The following is a 24889-nucleotide window of genomic DNA, read 5'->3' as shown; positions in this document are numbered from 1 at the left end:
TTCTTCAGTTAGCTCTGTATCCTACCATAGTTGAAGTCTGCATATTTCTTAATATGAATGACACATTTGTCTTTTTTCTGCACTGATGGTCATTTTAATTTATTTTACTGGATCATTCTGTTTATATATTCTGTCTATTTTATTGTTAAGCTGTTCAGTTTTTCTTTTTTTCTCTTGATTTTTTGGGAACTTTTTACATATTTATTATTATCCCCTTGCCCATGATAGAAGTTGCAATAATTTCCCCAATTGTGTCATATACTAATAATTGAAGTTTTAAATTCCAATTGGTTTTAAAGTGGTCTATGGTATTTCATCCTTTATGATGACATTTTCTTTTGTTAAACAGCAAGTTAAAATGAAACAGTAAGTTTTTTAATCAACTTTTTATTTTAGTATAGTTTTAGGTTTGCAGATTTATTATGAATATAGTACATCAAGTTCCCTGCACCTCACATCCATTTTCCCCTGTCATTAGTATCTTGTATAGGAATGGCACATTTGTTACAAATTATGAACCAATATTGGTACCTTATTATTAACTAAAGTCCATATTTTATTCACATTTCCTTAGTTTTTCCCTAAAGTTCTTTTTCTGTTCCAGGATCCCATCCAGGACACCACATTGCATTTCATTGCCGTATCTCCTCAGGCTATTCTTGACTGTGATGGTTTCTCAGACTTTTCTTGTTTTTAAAGACCTTCGCAGTTTTGAGGCAGACTAGTCAAGTACTTTGTAGACTGTCCTTCAGTGATAACTTTCCTGATGATTTCCTTATAATTCGACTGGGGTCACGTGTATTTTGGGGGAGGAAGACAATAGAAAATGCTATTTTCATTCCACTGTATGAAGGGTGCTTTCTATCAACATGATTTATCATTCTTGATGTTAGCCTCTATTGCCTGACTTGAAGTCCTATTTGTCAGACTGCTCTACTGTGAAATTTTTCTTTCTAATCTCCCATTTTATACTGTACTAATCTTTGCAAGAAAGTCACTATGTGCAGCCCATACTTAAGGATTGGGGGTTTATGCTCTACCTCCTTAAGGGTAAATGAGTTATTTGGAATTCTTCTGTATGGGAAGTTTATCTCTTATTTATTCATAAATTTATTTATGTATTATTTGTGTATTTATTTATATCAGAATGGATGCATGGATATTTATTTTGTATTTTGTGTTATAAACCCAATACTCTTTCATTTACTTTGTTGCTCAAATTGTTCTTGCTTTGATTAAGAGCTTTTTTGATTGACCCCTGCATCTCTTTGATATAAGCCTTTAATTTTGTTTTGTTTTATTTTTAGCATTTTCTTACTTTCTGGCACTACAAGATGCTCTAAGCTCGTCTCATCTTGTACTTTTCCTGGGTCAGTCCTAGAATCAGCCATTTCTCCAGGGAAGGTTTCTTTTAATGTCACAAAAATACCACAAAAGAAAAATCTATATTGATCAGGGTCCTATTAGGCATACTCAAAATAGAATAAATTGAGGAGAGCTTAATTAAAGGAAAAAACTTTTACAAAAATGAGGTTCAGGAGAAGCCCAGTGTGTATCAATCTAGTAACCATGAATCTATTACCATCCATAGAACTGCAGGAAATAGGGAGGGAACAGTTATCAGAACCCAGGAGAGAGTCATGTACTTAAACATTCCTGAGAGGGTCAGTGCCCTTCAGTGGAGGGGTTCAGTCTTCCTGAATCCAGCCTCAGAAAGAAGACATCGTTTGTGGGAAGACAGAGGTCAAAGGAGCTCTCTGATATCTAACTGGCCTCCCTCCCAGGAGAAGAAGCAGGGTAGAAAGGGGTAGAGAGGGAACCTGCTGAGACAATCCAAAGATACCCAGCAGGATATCATTGGACGTATTTTCTTTTTGGATTAAAAACTATAATACTACCGTGATTATGATAGAGCTTCACTACATGCCTTTATAAATACAGAAGAATTAACATAATTTAACATTTTATTTTAAGTAAAGTTGTCCATGGTGGATGTGATTGAGTACCTGAAAGGCCAGCTAAATTGTCAGTACAGAAGGGTGCTAAGGTCGTTAAATGAAATACAGAAAAATGGAGAAAATTATACCTAAAAGAACCTGTCTCAGAGTAAGTGCCATTTGTGTTTGGGAGGAATAATTTGTCAAGTACTTAGTGTTTAAAGGAGGAGTGGGAATTGGAAGAGCACACTAGAGGCATGCCTTAATAACAACCAACAGCCTTCACAGGTTTTGAAGGGGTGTCCTCAGGGATGGTACTCCAAATATTTAAGGACATACGTGGCATAGGCACACACCAACCAGAAGGTGCCTTTGAATAAATGGACCAGAAGCAATTAGTATGAATACAGCTTAGTATTTATAATTGATCTATGTATATATTTAGATATGACTGTTCCAGGGCTCAGACATTTAATTCATTCTCCTGGGATCTTGTTCAGTCTCTTGGTTTAAATAGCATTGATATGTGGTAACACTCAAATTTAAGTTTCTAGAATAGACATCTCTCCTGACCTTCAGACTTAAACATTCAAGTGCTTTCCCCATCATATGCATTTGGATATCTAACGACATCTCAACATTGACATGTTTAAAATGGAATTTCTTTCTTCCCGACAAAAACTGCTCCACTGAAGGCTTTCGTATCTCAGGTCTGTGTATGCAGTTTATCCCTCTAGTTGTTCAAGCCAGAACCTTCTTAAAAATTATCAACTTATTGTTTATACTTTACATACAATAAAATGCACCCATTTTAAGTGCACAGTTTGACGAATTTTAAAAATCACAGCAGTCAAGTTATAGATTTCCATTACTTCAAAAATCTTTCTTTTGCTATTTCATCTCTGCCCTAGGCAACTGCTGATTTTTTTTAAAAAAGTAGTATGTGAATGGAATCATATAGTGTATACTATTTTGTGTCTGACTTTGGACAATTTTTGTTCAGCACAATGTTGCTGAAGCATCCAGAACTTCAATTGATACTGGTGAATTGAATCTTGTTGAAAACAACGTTAGTTTTTTGATTTCTTTTGTTTCATTTTGTTGCTAAATAGTAGTCCATCGTATGGATGTACCAAAATTTGTTTATCCATTCACCTGTTGATAGATATTTGAATTGTTTTCAGTTTTAGGACCATTATAAATAAAGCTGTTAGGAACATGCAGGTAAGAAATGTTTGTGAAGACAAATGTTTATTTCTTTTCATTAATTTCTCGTTAAAATTTCTGGGTCATATGGAAAGTGTGTAACTTCATATGAAACTGCTGAACTGTATTTAAAAGTGGTTGTACATTTTTTATTTCTGCCAGTAATGTATGTAGAGTTCTAGTTAGTCTATATTCTCACCAGCACGTAGTATCGTCAACTTCTTAATTTTAGCAACTGGATGATGGTGGTATCTCACGGCTTCAGTTCTCGTTTCTCCGATGAATGATGACGTTGCACAACTTTTCTTGGGCTTATTAGCCATTTATATGTCTTCTTCTGTTAGCTATATGTTCAAATCTTATGTGTATTTTTAAAAATTGGATTATCTTCTTACTGATTTGTTAAAATTGTTTAGGTATTCTGAATGCAAGAGCTTTGTCAGTCGTATTTATTGTAAATATTTTCTCCCAATCTGTGACTTTCCTTTTCATTTACTTAAGAATATTTTTTGAAAAACAAATTTTAAAATTTTCAAGGTTCAATTTCTTATCCTTTTTCTTTTATGATCCATGCTTTCTGTGTTCTAGCTAAGGAATATTTATCTGCACCAAAGTAGAAGAAATTTTCTCAGATTTTCTTTAGCTTTATAGTTTTAAATTTTACTATTGGTCTACAATTCATTTTGAGTTAACTTTTGTAGGTGATTTGTAATGAGGATCAAAGTTTATTTACTTTTTGTTGATACACATATTTAGTACCACCTGTTGAAATAACTATCCTTTCCTCATAAATTACCTTAGGACCTTTGTGGAAATTGACCATGTATGTGTGAGTTTACTTCTAAACTCTCTATTCTGCCCCATCATGTGTCTGTTCTTATGCCAATACTACACTGTCTTGATTACTTTCACTTTGTAGTAAGTATTAAAATCAGGTAGAGTAAGTATTTCTAATTTGTTCTTCTTTAGCGACATTGTTTGGTTACTCTGGATCCTTTCCATTTCCATTTCCATTTTAGAATCAGCTTGCCAATTTCTTTAAAAAAAAATCTTATTGGTATTTTGATTGGTATTGCATAGAATTATAGATCAATTTGAGTAGAATTTACATTGTAACAATATTAATCTTTCAATATGTGAACATAAAATATATCTCTATTTTGATATTTTTAGTCTATCTCAGGAATATTTTCATTTTTCACATACAAGTCTTGCACATATATGTTAAATCTGTCCATAAATATTTCAATGATACTTTCATAAATGTTTTTTCAAATTCCAATTGGACATTGCCATATATATATATATGTATATATATATATAAAACTTTTATATATATATATAAAACTTTATATAGATATAATTATTATCTTGGGTTTGAAAGATATATAGACTTAAAACAGATAGCAGAATAATTCAAAATGTAGGACTTAAAGTGTTCAAATTATATATAATGAGAGAAAGTTGCTGTTGACAACTTCTTTGTAGCACCAGTAATACAGGTTTTCAACTCTATTCCTAGAGAAGGGACTGTAAAGTGTCTTATTACAAACAAATCACGTTAAATTTAATGAATTGAAAATATATAGACAAATTATGTTTATGGCAAGTTTATAGTATATGAAAATTTATTTTAATAGTATAGTAATATTGTGAAAAAGGTAAGAAAATGTGTATATTAAATATAATCATTTACTATGTTAAAAAATTCGGTGCTTAGACAAACCAGAAATAAATACACCAAAGAGTTACTGATGTAAAAAGGAAATAGGAATGATTTTAAAAATACCTTTTAATTAGTTTTAGTGTTATCCATTTTTGATAAAAAGTGAACTTATTTACTGCATGATGGAAATATAGTTATTAATTCTAAACTTTTAGTCTATAGAATGTTAATTTTATCTTTTTGTAATCACGTCCTTTAGTGATTTTCATTTGATATATTTAAAATTACATTTAAAAATATTAACTATTGAGTCAGTACTTTTTCAGGACCAACTGCTGGTATTGAACCCATTGCTTTTTGAATCATGAGGATGTCATATATTGGAAAAGTTGCATAGTAACTTGACGTTAGGTGTATTTATCACAGAAGGCTTTTTACCACTAGTCTAGGGAACTTTTTATACCCTGCACTCCCATCACTCTTAAAGTGGTGGTACTCAGTTAATCTGTGACCTCAGAGCCAACTCATCCTTTAGGTGTGGTAGGCACAGTGCTTGCCCATGTTACATTTTGGAACCTGTGGAAATGTTTTAATTTCTTTAAAAATAAAAGTAATAAACAAAAAAGCAAATATAGTAGCATATATTAGTTTGTTTATTTATCTTCAATTAATTTTTTTTTTAATAGAGGAAGGGGCCCATGAAAGTCATATAACGTCCTGTAGTGTATAACTCTTTCATTTCCCTTAACAGTTCTGTCATGACCTCAGGTAAAACATTTGGGAAAAATAGTAACTTGTGAATCTCATGAAGGATCCTAAGAAAATCCAGGTGCTGAGGTGGAATATTTCAGCACAACAGAAGAAGATAATTTAAAATGTTCGTTATTCAGTGACCAACATCCATCTTGTATCCGTTGCTGTAAATAACGGCAGTTCTAACTCAACTGTACGTGTTAGGGCTCATCAGTTTACAGGGTGGGGGTTTTCACTGCTTAGTCACCAATTGCTTAAGTCTCTTGAGCCTATTCCAGGAAAGCAACAATTTAAGCCAAATTCTGCATGACAAGAACTGAAACTCTTTATTGATAATTTTATTAGATTCTTTATTATTTCATTATACTATAAAATACACACAATACTTGCCTTTTTGTATCATAGGTTGTTTTTCTTTCAAATATTATCCCAGATGTTTTTAGTTAATTGCTTTGGTATTTTAAAAACAATGGTCATGGTCACAAGATGGAAGACAACTCAGTATTTAAATTATCAAATGACCTTGTCTTTTTTTTTTTTTTTTTTTAGTATTTTGGTAATGAAATATTTTAATGGTAATAAAAGATTGTTTATCTTTTTTGGATCTGATTAAAGCTTTGGAAACTCCTCCTAAAAAATGTAATTACACACACACACATACACACACATACATGGTGATGGTAATTTCAGTTTTTTTTTTCAGTAATGAAATATTTTACACTATTGGGTGAACTTTCCATACTATACATAGTCCCAGTATAACTGTGGTGATTTTCCTTTTTTCGACTGATGTACACAGACATACTTAACAGAATACCTATCATACATATTTTACTTTACATTTCCATTATTCTCATGTTTCCTTCATTTTTTTTTTTTCTCTCTGCTTGCTTCCTTAATCCAGTCACAAATGTGTATTATTCAAAGTTACTGTAAAAGGATTTAGGGAAATTTACTTTGGAGTCTCCTTTTTTTTTCCTTTCATTTATTCTTTATTGTTTTCTTCCAACTTTAAGTATCACACACATACATACTTTCACGTGAGTGATCACACTGAGAGTTTGTTTGTATGCATGTCTGTTTTTTGGAAATCATTTCTTTATTCCTGGACAGGATTTGCTAACTCTCTCTTGATTGCTTCACAGTCTTTAAAGAGATACAATTTGTTCCTGAAGCGGCGTATTATGGTAACCAGTGCTGGATGCTGCTGCTTACGCTTTGGATGGCTGCCTGCTAGCCTGAGTCGTTTTTGTTGCAGTTAATACTGTTGATTTGGGGGACTTTGTCACTGGTTCCTATTCCCCAGGCAACTGAGGTTCTAGAATGGTGATTTTTTGGATCTAATTAAAGCTTTAGAACCTCTACCTAAAAAATATAATTACATACACACACACTCACTCACACACACACACACACACACATATGCAATTTACAATTTACATTCAGTTTCAGAGGTTAATGAACCTCAGAATAACTGCCTCATTCAAAAGCCACCCAGATGTTTACCTCATTATAAATAGGCATTTCCAAGAATAAATCAAACATAAATACAAACACATACTGCAAAAATGATCTTAATGTCATGTCTTGAGCAAAATAAAATAATGATGTATTTTAATAGTATTCAGTTATGTGTATCAAATTATCAGGTTTTTCTGCCCCAGTCACCTTCCACTCGTTTTTGTTAACAGTCCTAAGTCATGTACCTCATGATGATATATAAGGCTACTAGAGATTTCTCCAAATTTTAAAAAATTTACAGATTATAGTTAGGACACAACATAATGGTAGAAGTTCAGGTTTTCCTAGGCAGCCTTTGGCTTTCAGGAGAAGGGAATTATGTACAAGCATTTAGACTGAACACCTAGGAAACAACTGGATTCACTATTTTAGTTACTTTTTAAATTGCCTAATAGTCAAATACTGTGATTTTGTTGATTTCTATGTGCACGTTTCTGTCACCAGAACTTCTCTTTGTGGACCTAGATTTAGCTCTTTCAAACAATAACACTTAAAAATATATGTTGTTAAAAAAAACTGTACTATGCAAAATATGACTGTCAGAGATTTAGAGTCAAAGGATTATTAGAATTTTTTCCCTCTAATTCTTTGTTTTTATAATATTTAGTCTAATTAATATTTTTTCCTCACCCAGTTGGCTCCACAAATTTTGGTGAATTTCATAAGATATGCTAATATTATGATGATTTACAAGAACCCAAATAATTTTTTTGTTTTGTTTACTTTTTTGGTGATTTATAATCAAGGTACAACATGATAACAGTTTGAATTTTCTCAGGTTTTCTTTTACTTTCTTTTAGGAAAAGAAAGATGATTATGTTTACTTTGACTGGGGTGCAGAGAACACAGACATAATACTTGAATTACTCTATTTTGATATTTAATTTCTGAATGTTTTCTTGTTTCATTGTTCATTTTTCCACTCATTTGCTCCTGTGCATTGGGAGCTAGTTTTTTTTGAGACCCATTGGTTATATGCTCATATAGATAAAATACAGTTATTCTGTTCATAGACCACAGGTCAAACATGAAATTTTTTTCTTATTCTTACTTGAGTGATCCACATTCAGTTCTTTTTGTGGGAGGTCTGCCTGGCCTGACTTGGGTGAAAAACAACAGACAGTACTATAAAAGAAAGTCATAAACTAATACAAATTCCAGTTATGAAAATGAAAAACATCCAGTTCCTCATTCACATGTTAGCTAAAGCAGGTGGAAAGTTGTCTACATTATAACTTTGCATCACAGAATTACAGAGATCACTGACATCCACTGCATCATCTATGTGCATCATTCTTGGTGTTGTATGTGGGCTATTCCAAATATTAACTGTTATATATTGCATATAAACTATGTAAAATCAAGTCAGACAAACATGAAATTTCTTCTTTCTGAAACTCTAGTGTTTTTACAGTTTTGAAAAGGGAGAGATTTGGCTGGCTTAGGAAATTGATGTTGAAAGGAGATTTACTTGTAGTGAAGCCAGCTGGCAAGCTAACCTGCTTTCTAAATTTTAGCTGCACCTTGATTTTTATTTTAACCTTTCAAAAGTTGAATTAGGAAGTAATTTACAACATAGTATAGGCATTAATATATGTCTGTGTTCTTACAGTAAGACTCATTGATTGGTCTGTAATAAATTTACCCCCAAAGTATTGTGTGACCGTGAATTATTTGTTGGACTAGTAGGTATGTTGTTTAATGAAAATAACAAGTCTGTCTCTGAATATGCATCTTGGGATCAAGGAGTATATATATATATACATATACATATACATATATATATATATATTCATTTTGTATTTTGGTATAATTGCAGTATTTTTGTTGTGTGTGCATGTAGTCAATATACTTAGCTTCATCTTGAGTCATTATTGTTGAAATCTAATTCCCTTATGGAATTTCACTTTCTAAAATAAGTATAATCTTCTTAAAATATAACTCCTTTATGGAATTTTCCTTTCTAAAATAAGCATAATCTTCTGTTGATGAAAATTGGTTGTCTTCATTTGTCATTTTAAGAAAGAAAAAAATTAAATGGTGACCAAATTTTAGCTAACCCATTTCATGTTTTTGCCACTTGAAAACAAAACTGTAATTTAAAATTGTGTCATTCATGTTTCCTGCAGTTTAAAAAAGATGAACAAAGCAAAGATTCTATCTTCTTCCGAGATGGGATTAGGAAGATCGATTTTGTGCTTTCCTATGTTGATGACATGAAGAAAGAAGCAGAACTGAAGGCGGTAAGTACTTATGGGACAGAAATGAGAACAGTGAAAAGAGACACATTCTGTAGCTTGACAGGGATGTTTCCACTAAATTATTTTGTAAAAGTTAGAAGCCCCAGAGTGTTACTGAAAGCTGAAACTGAGTGAGACAACTACAAAATATGCAGCCCAAAAATGAATGTGTAACATCAGTTTTACTTTTTAGACATTTTGGACACTGACTTCTTTTTCTTTTCCCAAGTGACTGGTATATTTTTTAATATAGCTCTCCTTAGATATTAAATGTGACCTCCACAATTTGAGGTCTGTGTCTGAATATAATATTCAAGAGTTCTGCTTCTTAAACCCACTCCTATCAGGCCATGACCTCAGCCACTCTTTTCATCTTCATATAAATAAATCCAGTGATCAAGCCGCAGCCCTCTTCTTGCTTGACCTGTTAGCAGCACTTGCCGCCGTTTAATCATTCCCTTCTCTGTGGTGTATGCTCTTCACTGGGCTTCCAGGTTTCACATTCTCTTAGTTGTCCTCTTATTTCACAAGCTTTTCCTGCTCAATCTTTTCTTCTCCCTGACCCCTTGTTATTATAGTGCCTCAGGTCCATTTTTTCACACTTAAATCATAGTTAAAGCCCAGAGATTTTTTCAACCAATAATCATTGTTTTAAAGGCTGTAAGTAATGATTTTGCATTTATTTGAATTAAATTTAATGAAGTGAAGCTGTTCTTCACTATTAAAAAGTCATGATGATGTTTTGGCTTAAAATGAATTAAATATATCATTTATTTAAAAAGTACTGAATCTTTGTAATACCAAGTCTTCTCAGCTAGGAGTATGATATGTCTCTCTGTTTATCGAAGTATTTTTTAATGTTACTTAGTACAGTGTTCTGTGTTTTTTCCATGTGGAGGTCCTGCACATGCCCTGGAGACCATTCCTAGTAGAGGCGAAAAGCAGTCTGTGGCCCTCGGATGGGGTTGATACTTAGAGTGCTTTTGTGTACAACCAGGGGACCATCTGCAGGCACAGTCATTGTGTAACAAGTCTGTTTGTCTGGGCAAATACAAGTGTTCTGCATAATTGTACTCATCTGTTTTTCCATAGGAAAGAAGAAAAGAATTTGAACAAAATCTCAGAAAAACAGGTCTTGAGTTGGAAACTGAAGATAAAAGGGTAAATGTAGTTGTTCATCTATACCAGAGCCTTGGTGTTTTAAATGTTGTTTCCTCCTGCTCTGGCCTTTGACTGGCTAGACTTTGTGCTTGGGAGCAAAACAATAGCTTTTCTGGCTACAGACACGTGCACTGGGGATGGTAGGGCCTGTGATCTTCTAGGTGAGTAAGCAGGTCAGCGCTCTGAATTTGAGATGGTGAGTGGAAGACTTTAAAAATGAGCATACATAATTCTGTTCAGGATCCAGAGAAAGTAAAGACATGGTTTTTGTTTCATATCTGTCTCATTTTGAAGGCTGCCTGTAATCTGGCACCCTAACTGGTTAACATAGCTATCTTGCAACACAACCTTCTGTTTAAGCCAAGACACTTTTTCTACTCATGAATATGCCAAGTTCTTTTTTTTTTCTCCACGCCTCCTACCATTTACTGGTTTTCTAGAATTTCCTTCAAAATTGCTTTTAAAGACCTATATCAGATCCTACCCTGTCCATGAATTTCTAATACTCTCTAGTTCTAAATTAATACTCTCTACTTCTTATTTTTCCTTGTTTTTTTTCTTACTGAACTAATAAACTTGTATTATACCATATATTCTGTCTATAACTTACTGTTTTGTGTAATGAATGCTTATTGCCTAAAGTTTTTCCTCTACGTGTAAGCTATACAAGCAGCTGGGTTAGAGGAAAGAGTACATATTATACTTTGTGTCTATTTCTCATATACCCTAAGCACAGTTCTGAGCTTAGAGCTAGCAAGTAAAACTTTAAGACATTGTCCAGAACCACGTATGTTTCCATAGGTTTCAGACTAATATTCGTTGACCCTGAAATATATTTTAAAAAATATTTTCTCTGTCTCTGTCTGTCTCTCTCACACACAAATATACACACACATAACATACAAACATACACATACACGTATATCTAAGTATAGTATGTATAGCTATTTTGAGCACTTAACGCTTCTGAAAATTTTGCTGAAATTTTTCAATAAACTGAAAATGCTGTGACAGTCTTAAGTTTGAGATTTTATAAAATTTCTTTTCCTTAATAAACTCAGTAAGCTTTGTTATTTTGCCTCCTTTTCATACAGAACTCTGAAGATGGAAAAACTTATTTTGTCAAGATCCATGCCCCTTGGGAGGTATTAATTACTTATGCTGAAGTGCTGGGAATCAAAATGCCTATAAAGGAGAGTGACATTCCTCGAGCTGACAAGATCCCTTTTAGCTATATGCTTGGGCCTCTGAAGCTCCCCAGGAATGTGAAGCATCCTCATCCTGAATATTTCACTGCACAATTCACCAGACATCGGCAGGAGCTCTTCCTCATTGAAGACGAGTCAAGCTTCTTTCCATCCTCAGCAAGAAACAGAATTGTAGGTAGAGAAGACCTTTGGGCGCATCCCTTCAAGTAAGGGATGTGTGCCTCTGTGTGCTTTTGTACAGGTGCACGTGTGATACTCTGCAAGGTGTTTCTGTGTAAATTTTGATGGGTTTGGTGGTATTGGGCAGGTTTTAAAGTCCACTTGGACAACTTAAACCTGTTAGCCTCCCTACTTCTCAAACTGTTGTTTACAAGTGAATGGTTGAGGTGTCACTTCAGGAGCATATATACTAAAATTGGAATGATCCAGAGAAGACTAGCACGGCCCCTGCTCGAGGATGACATGCAAGTGTATGAAGCGTGCCATATTTTGTTTAAATGAATGTTTGACAATGTGGACACAGCAAGAAAAGAGGCCGCATGCAATATTGGGGAAAGCACTTAACTGAGAGTCAGGGGACTTCAATTTTATAAGGTCTTTGTAAAATGGTTTTATAATCTTAGAGTTTGGTTTTCTAAGTTCAGTGCCTAGAAGGAGGAATATTGATCATTCCAAATGGAAATGGAATATTTTAATTGCCTTATATATGGTGTCGACTGAAAACCTAAAACTTGAGAATTATGTTTTATTCAAGGAAATTACTGAGGGCTGTAGCCCAGAAACAGCCTCTCAGATAGCTCTGAGGAACTGTTCTCATGAGGAAAGGGAGGAGCCAGGATATATGGGAGTTTTTGCTGGGAAAAACACATGTAGTGGAACACCAAAATATTACTGCTAATCACAAAAACCAGATATCCCAAGATAATGATTTTAGTGCTTGTCTGTGTATGGGAAGGTGCAAGAGTCTGGGCTCATGGAAGTGATTCCGTTGCTGTGCATCTTAACTGTCTAGGGCCTGTTTTTATCCTGTCCTGTTTTTGTCCATCCTGGATTCCTCATCAGAGGGTGGCTGCAATGGCTGATGGCTTGGTGGCAGGGAACATTCCTTGTTTATTGAGATGGCAGTAAACTGGAATAGATGGCATTTGAGAAACAGCAGAACTTTTTCCTTTCACTTAAAACCATTTTCAGCCTTTTTAATAATAATATTTCCTCTTCATTTGTAGTTCTAGGGGTCTTTAATTTTCCCATTAAAAGCATCTCCCCTAATTACAGTTTCTGTGCCATGTTTCTTCCTGTTAAAATAGGGATAATATCCACCTCATAGGTTATGTTGAGAATTAAATGAGTTAAGGTGTAAATGACTGAATAGTTTCTGGAACATAATAAGTTTTCACTAAGTGTTATATGTTGTTATTATTGATCTGACTTCAGAAGAAAAAGATTCGGGTTCTCTGCTGCTCTTCCCCTTTCTGCTGGTACCTGTTAGTGCAATCACCAGGTTTCTAACAATCGCAAGGCAACTTCTCCTTGAGATTACTTACTCAGTTTTCCTGAGGAATGAGAGACTTCATTCTCGTTAGGTTCAACACTCTTAAAAGTGTGTAAGAAGGATTTTGAAATAATCTTTTTTCTAGTCCCTAAATCTATTTTTTTTAATTCACTGACAGAAATATTAAGTTAAAATGTAATGCCTAGGATTCACATATGAAAACGCAAATCCACGAACTAAAAATTTTCTCCCTTTTCCTACCTGGTCTAAGCAGCAGCAGCAACAACAGTGTGTGCGTTTTTCAGCACATATGTAAATTCTTCCGCAAAGTAGACGCCACATAGAAAACGTCTGCATCTGAGGGCACGCATGTTTAAAATGTCACTTGTTACACTATCACATTTTACAAAAAGATGTGTTAATTTAGAGTCCCATTAAAAACAGGCGAGACTGCTGTTTTTCTTTCTCAGCACTAAAATTGCCAGTCGTTCTTTTTCTTTCTTTTTAAATTGCAGTGTAACATAAATCAAGGTAGCTCACAAGTCATAAGTGAATACAGCTCCTTGAATTCAGTCACAAAATGAACACAGCCATATGACCACCACCTAGATCAAAAGAGAGCACCTTCCTAGCCGTCCGGAAGCCCTGGTGCCTCCTCCTGATCATTACTGCTGTCTTTCTCAGTGGAGGTCAGCTCTCACTTTTAACAGCAGAGACGAGTGTAGCCTGTTTTAAAACTTTGTAAAAGAGAAGTCATAAAGTGTGTATCCTTTTGAGTCTGGATTCTTTGGCTGAACATGAATTTGGTTGATTAAGTTAGCTATGGTTGATTAATTGTATGAGATTTTGTTTATTCATTTTTATTACTTTCTATGGAAATTTATCTGTGTATGTGTTATTATGGTTTTAATTTGCATTTCTCTGATAGAAATGAGATTGATCCCCTTGTATATGTTTATTGGGCATTTAGATGTCCACTTTGATGAAGTCCCTGCTAAGGTCTCTTGCGTTTGTTTTTCAGTTAGGTCTTCCCTTGTTGATTTGTAGCAACTGTTTATATATTTTTTATTTGAGCCCTTTAGTCAATATATACTTTACTGATCTTTTCTTACTTTGTGCTTCCCTTTTCTTCCTTTTTATAGTTTTTTTTTTTTTTGGATAAACAGATGCTTTTCATTTTAATGTACAGTTTCAAACCAGGTTTGAAATAGGAGGGTCCACTTATAAGCAGGTTTTGTTCAGTAGTAAACATTACAGAACCACATGGTCCACAGTTGGTTGGATACTTAGATGTGGAATCACAGATGTGGAGGGACTGCATATACAGAGGTTCAACTCTGAATTGTACTTGGATTTTTGGCTGCCCAGAAGATCGATGCCCCTACCCCTACGTCGTTTGAGGGTCAGATGTAGTCTGCTTCCTTAAGCCTTTACTTTATGAATAAAGCTCTTAATCTTTAACTACTCCAAGATCATGGAGTTAATTTCCTGTATGTCTTCCAGAAGTTTTATTATTTTACTTATCACACTGAGAACTACTCTCCACTTGGAATTAATTTTTGTGCATGATGCAAGATGGAGGCCTTTTTTCCCCCAAATGTATAGTCATTTGACTTACACCAATTATTGAAAATATTCAACTTTTCGTATTGTTTTTACAGTTCCACCTTTGTCATAACTCAAGTATCTGGATATTTATAGATCTACTTCTGGGCTTGATTCTGCTGCTTTGATCTGTGTCTAATTTTGCACCAATACTGACACTGTTGAGTTTTGCCTGAGTTATGTAGTCCTGAAAAATGGAGGCAATTTAAAGAAACCTCCCACTCTTCTCGTTCTGTGAAACTGCTTACTTTAAAAAACCACCCTTCCCCATATAACGTAAAGAATATTCACAGATAACCCCCCTGTTCAACTTAACAACACTACTTGCCACGTAGTTTATCCTAAATTCAACTGCTAATTGAAGTGTCCATCTGTATTAATTGTCTTTATCCAAAATAGTAATAGTAAAACATCTCATAACCCTATGCACGTGATTACAACTTGGAGCGAGGTGCCTGGACTGCACTCCCACAGAGATAAGGTGACAGGGACACAGTCTTTCTTGATGTTTACAATGAAAAGAGATGGTTTCTGGAAAACTAAATAACACTCTTAAGTTGTAAAACTGGCAAGAGGTCTCATTTAGCTTTGAAAAAGACTTACATACATCTCAAAGGGATAGAGGAATAATTTATAATTACAAGTTTGCTAAAAGAAATACTCCAAGATTTAATAGATTCTGATATCAGGAAAAGGCCCTGTACAAAACCTCAGAGTAATTAATTGAAAGGTATTCAAGACAGTTTGGCCAAGTATTAATTCTACTCCATATTCTCTTACCTGAACCGTTAGTTGCACAAGACTCCAACTTGAAACCCTGATTATAGCATGGATTCTGGCACAAGGGACTCCCAGAGGAGCTTGGAACAGGAAAAGCACAATAACTTATGACTCGTTCCCCCGCCCCCAAGGGAATAAGGAATACCCAGAAGCTGAGATACCTGCCACTCCACGCGACCCCACCCTCTACTTCTTCCCCAAACAACAAGGGGAAGGTTCCTTCTGTAATCAGAGCCTGTATCGTCACTGAGACAAAGTAGACATTGTAAAATGGTGATTGAAAAAAATACGGATAGCATAAATTTCTGAAATGTGTGTCTCTTTATGCTTACCTTATAGGTTTATTATATTCTCTCACGGTGTCCTTTTGGCGTTGAAGATGGAAAGAAAAGGTTTGGAATTGAAAGACTGCTAAATTCCAATACCTATTCATCTGCCTTTCCACTCCATGATGTAAGTATATGCTTGGTTTTGAAATACTGAGCCCATTTTCCCTTTCCCATGTTCAGAGGTTGCCTTGTTGGGAGGAGAATCTTCCATTTGCTTCCTCTTCTATGACAGATTGCTTTATCTCACGCATGCTGGGAAAGTCCCCACTGCCTCCTCAGGTCCCAGCTGAGAACTATGCTGACACATATAGTTAATACCTCTTCACTTTGGGGTTTAAATGGAAATTCATTTAAAAATTATTACATTTGCACATGAATTTTCTTTAGAACCCATTATTGAAAATAGCAGTTATATTAAAAGAACATTTTAGACCATAATATTTGGAAATTTTACCCAAATCCATCAGATCTTTCTTTATAAACTTCAGAAGTTCCAAAGGACTTAAAGTGAATGCATTCATGTGTTCGTTCATTAAATGTATAATTGGTTTTAATTATATGTAAAGCATTCTGTTAGGCATTATTGGAACACAACCATGAATCCAAGCTCACAGGCTAGGAATTTCTGGGAAATAAAGCATATATACAGCTGTAGAACAAGTTTGGACTTTGGTCCAAACAAAAGATTCAGACAGATTCTGGAGGACGTTTCTTTGGGACAAAAATACTGAGTTCAAGAAAAGTGGTGTTTTATATGATGCACCCATTCAACCAAACCTGCAAACTTGACATGACAAAAAGCCTAGTTTCTGGAAGTTTCTGAGGGAAACTTTTCCTTTGGACATTCAGCGTTTAAATTTCATCTCCTGTTGTCAGTAGGTATTATTTGGCTAAATGCATATAAATTACTCTGAGATCATCTCCTGGAACTTTGGTTTCCTTTGTTCCTGTTTTACTCTTCCATACTTTTATAAAAGACTTTCTGATGGTGCTCTCTTTTCAAGAAACACATTCCTTTGGCATATAGAAGAACCAAGTATTTCCATTTAAACAAGTGGCATCTAAATCATTGCCCATGTTACTGAAAATGATGTTGCTGTCACAGTTTCCAAAAGCCCAAAGCCAATCTCTCTGTTTTCCAGCTTTCCTCTGTCAGTATTTATTCAACAGTGTGATAATTGACTCTAGGTCAGTTCATCGTTGGTTAGTTATTATCCTTCATATGTTTCCTATAAGGGTACAGCAGAATTTTCCAAAATGAGTGGCAGTTTTCAATGGGGGTTCAGGTGAATTTAACTTGTGTTAGAAAAACTTCCCCCACCTCCTCCAACACAGACACACACATTATTCCCTGGAGCAAAAGAACTTCCAGGGAATTATAGATTCATGGCATTTGATCACGTAGAGAGATCTATAGCAAGTTAATAAACACTTTGCAACACATTCTTTACTAATCTTTCTCCAAAAAAGGGCACATTCTTTTATTTTTTTGTTGTTGAAGATTTTGAGGATTTTTGGGTTTGTCTGTTGTTGCATTGAGTCTTTTCTTACTATTACCAGGTCATGAAGGCAAACCATCCTCAGTCACCAGCAATTTTAACCCATACATCTAGCTTTTCATTAAAGTCTTTTATGCTCACTGGAAAATCAGTGTTACTTAGCTGTTGCTAGAGAGAGCTATCATTTACTGTTAATTTTACTTTTTTTTTCTTTCTTTCTTCTCTCCTGAATGCAGATTTAGGTAGTGGATTCTCCCTTGTGTGCTTTAAAGAATCTTTTTTTTTTTTTTCAAATACCCAAATAGGCTGCTTTTTCTTTTTTTCTTTCTCATTTCTTAAGATTAAGTAGGACTAATTACAGAAGACAAAAGCTGGAATCTGGATGATATAAAATCTTATACCTTATAGAGATTTTCGTATGTGCTTAATTTTATTTATTTATTTATTTATTTTTATCAAAGTATGGTCTATTTACAATGTTGTATTAATTTCTGGTATACAGTATAGTGATTCATTTATACATATGTATTTTTTTCATATTCTTTTTCATTATAGATCATTACAAAGTATTGAATATAGTTCCCTGTGTTATACAGTAGGACCTTGTTGTTTATCTATTTTATATGTAATAGTTAGTATCTACAAATCCCAAACTCCTAATTTATCCCTCCCCACTCTCTTCCTCTTTGGTAACCATAAGTTTGTTTTCTGTGTCTTTGAGTCTGTCTCTGTTTTGTGTCATTTTTTTTTAGATTCCATATATAAGTGATATCATATGATACTTTTCTTTCTCTTTCTGGATTACTTCACTTATTATGCCAATTTCCAGGTCCATCCATGTTGCTGCAAATGGCATTATTTTATTATTTTTTATGGCTGAGTAGTATTCCATTTTTTACTTTTTATATATATATATATCTCACAACTTCTTTATCCTTCATCTGTCAACAGACATTTAGGTTGCTTCTGTGTCTAGGCTATTGTAAATAGTGCTGCTATGAACATTGGGGTGCATGTATCTTTTCAAATTAGAATTTCCTCCAGCTATATGCCCAGGAGTGGGACTGCTGTATCATAGGGTAAGTCTATTTTCATTTTTTTAAGGAATCTCTATACTGTTTTCCATAATGGCTGTACCAAACTACATTCCCACCAACAGTATAGGAGGGTTCCCTTTTCTCCACCCCCTCTCCAGAATTTATTGTTAATGGACTTTTTAATGATGGCCATTCTGACTGGTGTGATACCTCATTGTAGTTTTGATTTGCATTTCTCTGATAATTAACAATATTGAGCATTTTTTCATGTGCTGATTGGCCATTTGTATGTCTTCACTGGAGAAATGTTTGTTTGAGTCTCCTACCGTTTTTTGATTGTTTTTTTGTTTTTGAGTTATATGAGCTGTTTGTATATTCTGGAAGTTAAGCCCTTGTCAGTCACATTATTTGCAAATATTTTCTCCAATTCTGTAGGTGTCTTTTCATTTTATTTATGGTTTCCTTTGCTGTGCAAAAGCTTATATGTTTAATTAGGTTCCATTTGTTTAGTTTTTATTTTATTTCTATTGCCTTGGTAGACTGCCCTAGGAGTACATTGCGACAATTTATATCGGAATGTTTTGCTTATGTTCTTGGTGCTTAATTTTAAATTGGGTATTTATTTATTGTTGTCTTCAGCAATTTACTTGTCTAAGCCAACAGTTAAAAAGAAAATACTGAACAGCTATGTGTAGACAGTACTCTGCTAGGCCCCGAAGGGATATTAATAAAGCTACTCAGTACCTAACAATTAGGAAAGAACTTATGCGTGAAACAATCCTGAATCTCTAAAGTGCTAATATTATTGTATGTATTTTAAGTTCTTTGGGAAACTGGTATCAGTGAGGGCCAAGTCAGGACAAGACAGGTTCCCTAGAGGAGATTCCAATCATAGCAGTGTGACTTTGAAAATCATTTACTCAACTTTGCATGGAGTTTAGTTTTTTCCATCTATAAAATAAAAGCGTCAGCCTATTTCCAATGTCCCAGCCAGTAATGTGGTTGTGTGAATTCCTGAGCTGTGACTTTTGGAATCTGAGTAGAGATGAAAGCGGTGAAGTGAGTAAAGCCAAAGTCTCAGGCTTTAACTTGTGTTCTTAGGTAGCTGGGTGTGAGGATTTAATAAATAAATCACTATTATTTGTACTTGTTGTAGAGTGTCGTAAATAATTTACATGAATGAAATACGAAAATCCACATCAAGAAGTGAAAGACAGCCTCTACCTTATTCACTAGCCTTCTTATACAAGCAGCGTTCCTTCAGTCACCTTTGTCTTTTGCTTTGTCATTCAGTACTTCTTGCATTTCTTCTGTAGGGTCAATATTGGAAGCCATCAGAACCTTCTAATCCTGCAAATGAAAGGTACATACTTCACCAGAACTGGGCTCGGCTTTCCTATTTTTACAAGGAGCAACCTTTTCATTTGATTAAGTAAGTTTCTTACACAGGATCAAACCAATTAAAACTTGATTATGTGATTTTTATTCACAATGGCATCATATTCTATTCTTTTTACTGTCATTTTCACCCATTATAGTTCCCATCTTTCCAGTTTTGTATCTATGCTATCATTTAGTCATTTATTTGTGGGCAAATTTTGTTAATAGAATGCTCTTAACCACTGTGCAGAGATAGCTGGATGTTAGAGATTGGGTTCAAATCCAGGTTAGAAGCCTATAAACATGCTCAAGTTACTTAACCTTTATGAAGCTCACCTGTAAAATGAAAATGACAGTAGTACTTTCCTTATGGGGTTATTTGATAATAAAATGATATATGCATATTTTTATCATGGGGCTAGCACTTAGTGTTTAACACACATTAGTTATTCCATGTTTTTCTTTGAGTCCAGGAATTTAGAAGATAATAGAAAGGTTGTGGATGGATGTTTGTGTGTATATGTTGATCTCAGAAAGCTGTGAAGACAATTGTTCTATGATCTCAGTTCTTTAGACAACTTCATTAGCTGTGCAAGAACATTATGGTTTCACATTCTTGCTTTGAACCGTGACAATACTACAGGATGTTAGGAGATTCCTGCAATGGTTTCAACAAAGAAACAATCAGATTACAGAGCCGCAGTTGCTGTGGGCAGTATTTTCACTCAGTGTTTCATGCTTTAATGCTGTGCTTGCACAGCATCACAGTATCCTTTTTGGAGACTAATGTGGCTGCATACATCCAAATCAACTGAAGTGTTATCTCAATAGTTTTCTTTAAGGCATCTAAGGGGAAATTTTTGAGAAAAAATAAAAAGCACTTAGCATATAAACCGGTGCTTTTTATAAATCATTATATGAACTCTTCATTGGATAGATGCTTTAATTGTCCTGAATAATGGTCATTTAGTTTGTTAAGTTATAAAAGTAGCCTAAAAAAATTCTAAGCAATAAAGAGATGTGCAAAGTTTTAAGTGAAATTCCACCACCATTGAACTCCACAGAGGTAACTATTCTTGATTTGGTAATGGCCATTGAGTCTTATTTTTATGTGCATGCATAATAAAATACATACACAGCTTTTTTTCTGGAGCAATGGCATTTTTACTTACTTTTTTGCTGCGATTTCCCTTTTTCACTAAATAATGTATTGTTGGTACACTTCCCTGTGAGTACACACAGATCTATCTTGTACTTTTTAATAGAACACAGAGTGCCATACTGTAAATTTTGCATAATTCATTTGTCCATTTTTCTATTGAAAAAGATTGGGCTGTTCCAAAGTTTTCATTATTGCAGTCAGTGCTGTTAAGAACATTCGCAGATATTGTGCCCTTGGAGAATATGTCACAGTATATTTTCAAAGAAGTAAAGTTGTCAGAATGAAAGTTTACGTGTTTTACATTGATCAAAATATGTTAAGAGTATTTTAACTATCTACATGTGTTTCTGCTATAAATATTCCCAAAAGATGTGTATTTGTAATCCTCGATATACATCTTTGGATAGGACCTTCTTAGCACTTGCTGATTTTCTTTTATAGCAAAGTGGAAGCTCAGATATTTCATCAGATAACAGTGTCTAGCTTAAATTTAGTAAGTTTTTTAAAAATTTGCATCATATAATTACAGCTTTCCATTTATAGCAAATTACACTGCTCTTCCATTTCAGTAGTGATAGAGTTTAAAAACTTAAATTTTAACAATTTTTAATGTAAACAATTGATAACTAGGTGTAAAGTTGGGTAACGAAAAAGGCAAAATGGAAAATTCTATGTTATCACAGAGGGAGCAATTGCAGAAAACAACCATTATCCCTAAGGTTTCTTTTCAGTGATTATGTTAGGTAATACCCTTATTCTTAGATACAGACATTGGAGTATTTAAGAGTAAAGGATCATGGCATACATACTCAACCAACTTCCTTGCAGATGGTTCAGAAAAAGATACCAATGTGTCTGTGTGTATGTATACATATAAAGAGAAATACAGGTAGAGAGAGAATTGCAAATGGAACAATATTTTTACAATAAAATAAAGTATATGTGGATATTATTTGAATTATTATTGCAACTTTACTGTATATTTGAAATTACTTTCAAAGAAAAAGATTTAATAAAAGGAGAGTCCAGAAATAGATCCACACATACATGGACAATTGATTTTCAACAGATGTACCTGGTCATTAATTGGGAAAAGGATGGTCCTTTCAACAAATGATGCTAGAACAAATGGATATCCACATGAAAAACATGAATCTTGATCCTTTCCTGTTCTAAAATTTAAATTAACTTGAAATGGATGAGAGAACTAATTATAAGGGCTACAGGTACAAAACTTCTAGCAGAGTGTTAACAGGAGAAAAATGCATGTAATCTGGAATTAGGCGTGGACTTTTCAGATAAGATGCAAAAAGCACAACTTAAAAAATGTATAAATTTGACTTCATTAAAATTAAAAATGTATACTTTTTCAAAAGGCACTGTTACAAAAAATAAAAAACAGGTTGGAGAAACTACTTGCAACACACGTATCAGTAAAGGACTCTTACCTAGAAAACTTAAAGAACTCTTACAACTCAATAACAAGACAAAATTAAAAATGGACGTAAGAATATAAAAGATGGGTGGCCAGTACTTAATCAAAGATGCCCAGCATTTTTATTCCATAGGGGAATAAAAATTAAAAGGTAATTGAAATACCAGTACACACCCACTAGAATAGCTACAGTCTAAATAACTGGCAACAATAGATGCTGTCAGGGATGTGGAGCAACTTGAAATCTCAAACATTGCTGGTGGGAATGCAAAATGGTACAGCAACTTTACAAAAAACAGTTTTGACAGTTTCTTATAAAGGTAAATATGCACTTTCTATATGACCCAGCAGTTCCACTTCTAAGCCTTTACTTAGGAAAAATGAAGCTTCCGTCCACTGAAATGCCATTATTTGAATGTTCATAGCAGCTTAACTCATAATAAAAAGCTGGAAACAATTAAATATCTATCAACTAGTGAGTGAATAAACAAATCATTATGCATTCATACAATGGATTTGTTCCTAGAAATAAATTACTAATGCATACAACATCAAGGGATGAATCTTAAAAGCATTATGCTAAAGAAAAGAGGCAGGCCACGAAAAGCTATATACTCTAATGTTTCCATTTATAAAACATTATTTTGGAAAAGCAAAACTTATAAGGACCAAAATCAAAGTAGTGGTTGCCAGATCTGGATGTTGAGGAAGGGGTTAATAACAGAGGACTACAAGGAAATTTTTTGAGATGATGGAAATTCTCAGTATGTTGATCCTGGAGGTGGTTACGAGTGTGTGTATTTAAATTTATCGAACTGTACACTTAAGTCAGGTGTATTTTATTTGTATGTGAATTATACCCTAGTCAATTAGACTGAAAAAAAAAAAAATTCCTCTAAGAGGATTTACCTTCTGGGATGCGGGATGGGATGGGGTTCAGTGACTGACGAAACCCAGAGCGGGAAAGGGGAACTCCTCAGAAAGATGAGCATCATTGGCTTGGAAGAGCTGAGATCCTTACGCAGTGGCCTGGAGACAGTGTTAAAGGCTGTGCCCCAAAGATACTCCTAGCATAGACAGACACATCTGAGGACCCCCGAAGGTACCCGGAAGGAAATGAAGCAAGAGATGGGGCTAAGGGCTGCAGTAGTGCAGGTAGGACATGGCTGAGTAGTGAAATACTGGATTAACACAGTGTGATCTCACTTGTACCATGTGCCAGTTACTGAACTATTGTTCCTCAGCAGAAGTCCATGTGCAGATTGTTTGATTTCGATTTGTTAACAGCTAGAAGTTACACTGCAGACTGTTCCACACTTTATTAAAGTCTCCTTAAAATTTAAAAGCTTTTCAAATCACCCTATTTCAAAAATAAAACTTAACTTCCACTCAGTTGGCTTCCTATTTATATTGTTGTCTTTTGTAATCCTGACACCAGTTCTGTGGCTGAGCACCATCCTGCATTTTATGATGTGGAAACTAAAGTTTAGAAAGCTTAATAACTTCAGCAAAATTACATGGCTAGAAAGCAGGGGAGCCAAAATTAGACTACAGGCTTGTCTGAATACAAAATCAAGACTCTGGACTGTATCATTCTTGCAGAGATTCTGATTCTGTTTTTACTGATTCTGTTTTTACCCTCTTTCACAGGGATTATTATGGAGAAAAAATTGGCATCTATTTTGTCTTTCTCGGATTTTACACAGAAATGCTGTTTTTTGCAGCTGTAGTTGGCTTAGCTTGTTTTATTTACGGGTTATTATCGATGCGTGATAGCTCAAGCAGGTAAGTGCAACTGAGTTGCCCAAACAGAGAAATATGGTAACTGAATCTGCTGTTATTATTTTTCTGGAATTTGTGTCAGAATGTTTCCTGTGGCAGCAGACAATTGATATTTCTGAGCAAGGCCCAAACATAGCAGCTGCCCCTCACTTGGTGCTTTACGGAAAATCTGTTTTTAAAAATAGGCTTTAAAGATTCTGCTCCTTGAAGCATGACTTGACCTGTAAAAAAGCTGCTTCATTGCCCCCTCTGCCGTATAAAGTTGTTCTGATAAGAACATCTTTGGATTTTCACCAAACACATCACTTTAAAAATAACTTTGTTCTTCCCTCTGCAGCACTGAGATCTGTGACCCTAATATTGGAGGTCAGATTATCATGTGCCCCCTCTGTGATCATGTGTGTGACTTTTGGAGACTAAACTCTACGTGTTTGGCTTCGAAGGTATGTATGTATCGTGGTATGTTGAAATGACTTTCCATTTCCCACTTTTTGTATTGCACTTGAAACTCAACACTCTTTGTGATGTTGTTGTTTTACAGGTCTCTCATTTATTTGACAATGAGTCAACGGTGTTCTTTGCAATATTCATGGGAATTTGGGGTGAGTAAATAGTCAGATAAAAACAGCTTTCTCCGTGTTATGTGTCATATGGCCATCTGTATAACATATACAGATGGCATACCTTATACATCAA

The 24889-nt window shown here is 34.5% G+C and overlaps 1 protein-coding gene and 1 non-coding gene across 4 annotated transcripts in view; both read left to right on the top strand.

The window, feature by feature from the left end:
- The window catches only part of ANO5 (anoctamin 5), a 70202-nt gene that overhangs the window by 16309 nt on the left and 29004 nt on the right, over window positions 1-24889 (top strand). For 2 of the 3 annotated variants that reach the window (XM_064492504.1, XM_064492503.1), the window contains 8 exons: window positions 9213-9326; window positions 10416-10484; window positions 11579-11863; window positions 15909-16022; window positions 19751-19866; window positions 24062-24196; window positions 24531-24636; window positions 24735-24795. In XM_064492504.1, coding sequence (XP_064348574.1) covers window positions 9213-9326; window positions 10416-10484; window positions 11579-11863; window positions 15909-16022; window positions 19751-19866; window positions 24062-24196; window positions 24531-24636; window positions 24735-24795 — 1000 coding nt within the window. Of the gene's footprint in view, window positions 1-6707; window positions 6750-9212; window positions 9327-10415; window positions 10485-11578; window positions 11864-15908; window positions 16023-19750; window positions 19867-24061; window positions 24197-24530; window positions 24637-24734; window positions 24796-24889 lie in introns of all 3 variants that reach the window. The other variant, XM_010987482.3, reaches the window with a different exon arrangement.
- LOC116155534 (U6 spliceosomal RNA) lies at window positions 12079-12184 on the top strand. The gene has a single exon (XR_004139420.1). It is a non-coding gene; the product is annotated as a U6 spliceosomal RNA (small nuclear RNA).

This window comes from Camelus dromedarius, chromosome 12, assembly GCF_036321535.1.
Source record: "Camelus dromedarius isolate mCamDro1 chromosome 12, mCamDro1.pat, whole genome shotgun sequence".
Taxonomy (NCBI): domain Eukaryota; kingdom Metazoa; phylum Chordata; class Mammalia; order Artiodactyla; family Camelidae; genus Camelus; species Camelus dromedarius.
The sequence above is the reverse complement of the archived record's forward strand: the minus strand, read 5'-3'. Positions and strand labels throughout refer to the sequence as shown.